Source organism: Scardinius erythrophthalmus, assembly GCF_964197995.2.
Source record: "Scardinius erythrophthalmus genome assembly, contig: HAP1_SCAFFOLD_395, whole genome shotgun sequence".
Taxonomy (NCBI): Eukaryota; Metazoa; Chordata; class Actinopteri; order Cypriniformes; family Leuciscidae; genus Scardinius; species Scardinius erythrophthalmus.
The window spans coordinates 41,858-45,789 of NW_028296220.1; the positions used below are offsets into that span (position 1 = coordinate 41,858).

Sequence of the window (3,932 nt, forward strand, 5' to 3'; positions counted from 1 at the left end):
ACAGAAACATGGTGTATTCATTTTATGAGGTTATTTACTTACCCATGATGTAAAAAATAGCTCTGAATAAACAACAACTGAGCAGAAGCGCTTGTCGACCGTCGCGGAGAACACGCGTCTGGTGTGAACAGGCAGGCGCCGGACCGCGCGTGATTTTCCGTTCCGCGCCGCTTCCGCGTCCGGTGTGAACCAGGCGTTACACTCCACCTACCAATTGGCTTACAGCCCTTGATCTGGGCAATTTCCCTTGTAGGAGTTGCGTCAATTGTAATGCGATGATCATAGGTAATTCTTTTTCACATCCACGGACTGGCAAGACATTCTCTGTGAGAGGGAGAATTACTTGCCGTACGTCCTTTGTTGTGTACTTACTTAAATGCCATTGTGGGCTTTGCTATGTTGGTAAAACAAAAAGAGAGTTAAGAATAAGATTACACGAATACAAAAGTAATATATGTAATCACGACATTAAGTCACCTGTGGCTAGACATTTTAATGAATCTGGGCATGATATTTGTACTTTGAAATTTCAAGGCATTGAGTTGGTTAAATCTCTTCAACGGGGTGGAGATCTCCTTCAGCAAAAGGCTTTTTGGATTTATGCTTCAAACAGTACCCCAATGGTTTAAAAGAAGAATTGTCTTTAAATTGTTTCTTGTGAAACAATTTAATCTGAAATCAATTTTATCAATTTAATTCTTATGTTTAAATTTGTGTTCAATTTATTTAATTTGTTAATTATAATTTTTTTCTTTTATTTCTTTTATTATTTTCTTATTATTTTCTTATTTTTTATCTTATATATATATATTTTTTTGGTAATTGTTCATAGGGGTTATCTGTGAGCATTATCTATGGCCTGTTTTGTTGTGTTATTTCTTGTGTGATTTTACAATGTTGGTAACCTGATGCACCTGACGGTGCGGATGATTTGATGATGTTAATGGGGTTCACCTGTGATGTTTAAAAAGCACTCCTTTTGGTGTTTCACACCACACACTGATGATGGCTTAGGCTGAAACGCGTCTGTGTGGACATGATATAAATAAATATATGAGATATAACTAGAGTGCGTTTTTTTCATCTTTATAAGAAGATGAAAAATTGCTATGGCCTGCTTGTGGCCCAGATCTGGCAAACAGGAGTGGTCCTCCCTAGTGCCATCATTCCACGCTGCATGTGGGCCGAAACAATGTTGCTATCTGGGATGTGTAAACTTTTAAGAGTAAAAATTACAGAAGATTACGTTAATTCAACTTTATTAAAACTGCATAATGGTAGGCCTAATCAAATTGCACTTCCAAAAGTCATACATTTGTTAAAAAATAAATAAATTAATATACATATGTCTTTTAAGTATAATAAATAAAACATAAAAAGCAAAGATCAGAACATTTAATGAACAATACCGGGTTCTGCACATGGCAAACAGGATGCAGTGCAGGCAGAAGAAGATAAGGAGTCAAAAGTTCCAATGCAAAACGTTTAATAATAATATAATTCAAATAGGTACAGTCAGGCAGAAGGTTCACAAACCTAAATACAACGGAGAACAGACAAAGACTGACTGAACTGAAGGAACTAATCAGTGCGATTGAGGCTATATGAGAAGAGATAAAACAATGTTTGATTAAACAATGATTTTTTGGCTGAATAAACATTCTGGGTTGTCTTTCCCAAGAGCATCATAAGCCTAAGAAGACCGTAGAACTATTGCCACCAACGGTCTCCACGATAAACTTAGCTCACAATGCTTATGAAAAATCCAATCCTGTATTGTATCTATTACATTAAAAACACATCTATTTGGATGCTTTTATAATACATATAATTTTTTTGCGAATTTCAGGAAAATTTAAACCATAAACAAGAGGGTTCAGGATGGGTGGAACAATAAGAAACTGCAGTGAAAGAATAATTGACATGCCTAGAGGGAGATCCAAAGTCGTGACCCGACTCAGAGTGACCTCACAAAAAATAGCAATAGAGAAATTTAAAAGGATCACTATGTGTGGAATACAAGTTTGATATGCTTTTCTCCTGAACTCTGGTGAACTTTTTGTACAAATGATTAGGATTTTAACATAGGAATATAATATAAAACTTAAAGGCATGATAAGAGTTGTGGTCATTGTGAAAAAGCCAAAAACATTATTAATAATAGTGTTTGCACAAGAAAGCTTGACAATTTCCCAGTTGTGACAATACACTTTCCACAGTTTGTTACCACACATAGTCAGTCTGGCATTTAAAATACCACCAATACCAATACAAAGCATTGGATAAATCCAGCTTATACCTATTAAAACAGATAAAATCCTGGGAGTCATAATGCTGTTGTATTGTAAAGGTTTACAGATTGCTACATATCGGTCAAATGCCATTAACATTAATATTGTATTTTCATTTGATGCATATGAATAAATGACAAAAGCCTGTAAAAAGCATATTTCACGGGACACCAAGTGTGTATCAGACAGCAAGTCTGTCAGTAACCTTGGGAAAAAAGCAGCTGTTCCAAACACAGAGTTGATGGACAAACATGCAATCAGAATGTACATGGGCAGGTGTAAAGTCCTTTCCAGACAAATTGCAATAATTATAAAGGCATTAAAGAATATAATAGCACAGTATAAAATAATTCCCAAACTGAAGAAAGTATATTTTATGTACCCAATATTTTCAAACAACATCAAGTAAAAATATGTTCCATTTTCCATTTTTCGTTAAGCAAAGGATGGATTCATTGACCTGAGGATGAAAGAAGACAGAGTTCACGTGATTTTTACATGGACAAAAAGATAGTTTGGTAACACCTTATTTGGCATTGTCCTTGTTACATATGCTACATGTAGTTAAAATAGTAATAACTATAAATTATGCATAGGTACATGCAACTAACCCTAAACCTATTGTTAATCCTAACTCTAACCCTACAGTAAGTACATTTAGTTAATTCATATTACTATGCACCACTGCATTGTAACAAGGACACCTTAAGATTTAACCTTAAAGTGTAACCAACTGTTTTCAATCTTATCAGCTTTGTATAATTGTAGCCAAAATGTTTAATAAATCATGGGAATATTAATTATGTAGTCAGTTTAACAATATACATGTACATGAAATGTCATTACCCGAAATACCTTCTGTGATACAATCTGACATTACCATCACTTTAACTTCAGAGAATGTGTAAATGTGCAGAGAATTAGGTCTAGCCTTTGTGTGCTCTGTTAAGAAGACCTAAGAATCACCATACATGCTCTTATATATAGCATAAAACAAGTCTCTGAAGACCTCTCTGCTGTGGCTTGACTTGCATAAACAACACACCAGAAGTTTTCCTTAAAGGATAATTCCGGTATTAGCACTTTGAGTCTCTTTTCTGGTTTGTTTTGGATGAACTAGAGTGGTGGACACAGAAATTTTGACGATGGGTCCTATCTCGACTTTGTGACTCGTTTAGAATCGCCTTTGACTGCTTCAGAGTGGCTGGCTACGGGCATGCACGAACATGTCCTTAAAACAACCCTTAACGTTTGTTTTCAAAACTTTGCAACTCACCGAATGGTTAGTGGTGTTCGTTGATGATTAAAAACAAATACATCATCACAATGTATGATTTCAATCCGTGTTATTTGCTATAGTGGAACTATTTTTTAAGATACCTCACAACCGCGTATAAACTTCCGCTCGATATTTGAGTCTGAAGCACAGTAATATCAACGAGCAATGAGTCCTCCAACAGAAATCAATGGGATTTTACAAAATGCCAAATAAAACACGACAGAAACTGTATTTCGCTAGGCTGCTTGTTTTAGAACATCAACAAACACCACTAACCACTCGGTGAGTTGCACAGTTTTGCAAACGAACGTTAAGGGTTGTTTTAAGGACATGTTCGTGCATGCCCGTATCCAGCCGCTCTG

The 3,932-nt window shown here is 35.6% G+C and overlaps 1 protein-coding gene across 1 annotated transcript; it reads right to left on the reverse strand.

Moving 5' to 3' along the window:
* Window positions 1-1,802: 1,802 nt before the first annotated feature.
* LOC308686538 (olfactory receptor 4B13-like) lies at window positions 1,803-2,720 on the reverse strand (the record flags this gene model as incomplete). Its single annotated transcript, XM_081394977.1, has 1 exon — window positions 1,803-2,720. One exon carries the CDS (start codon window positions 2,718-2,720, stop codon window positions 1,803-1,805), a length of 918 nt encoding a protein of 305 aa, XP_081251103.1.
* Between the last annotated feature and the right edge of the window lie 1,212 nt (window positions 2,721-3,932).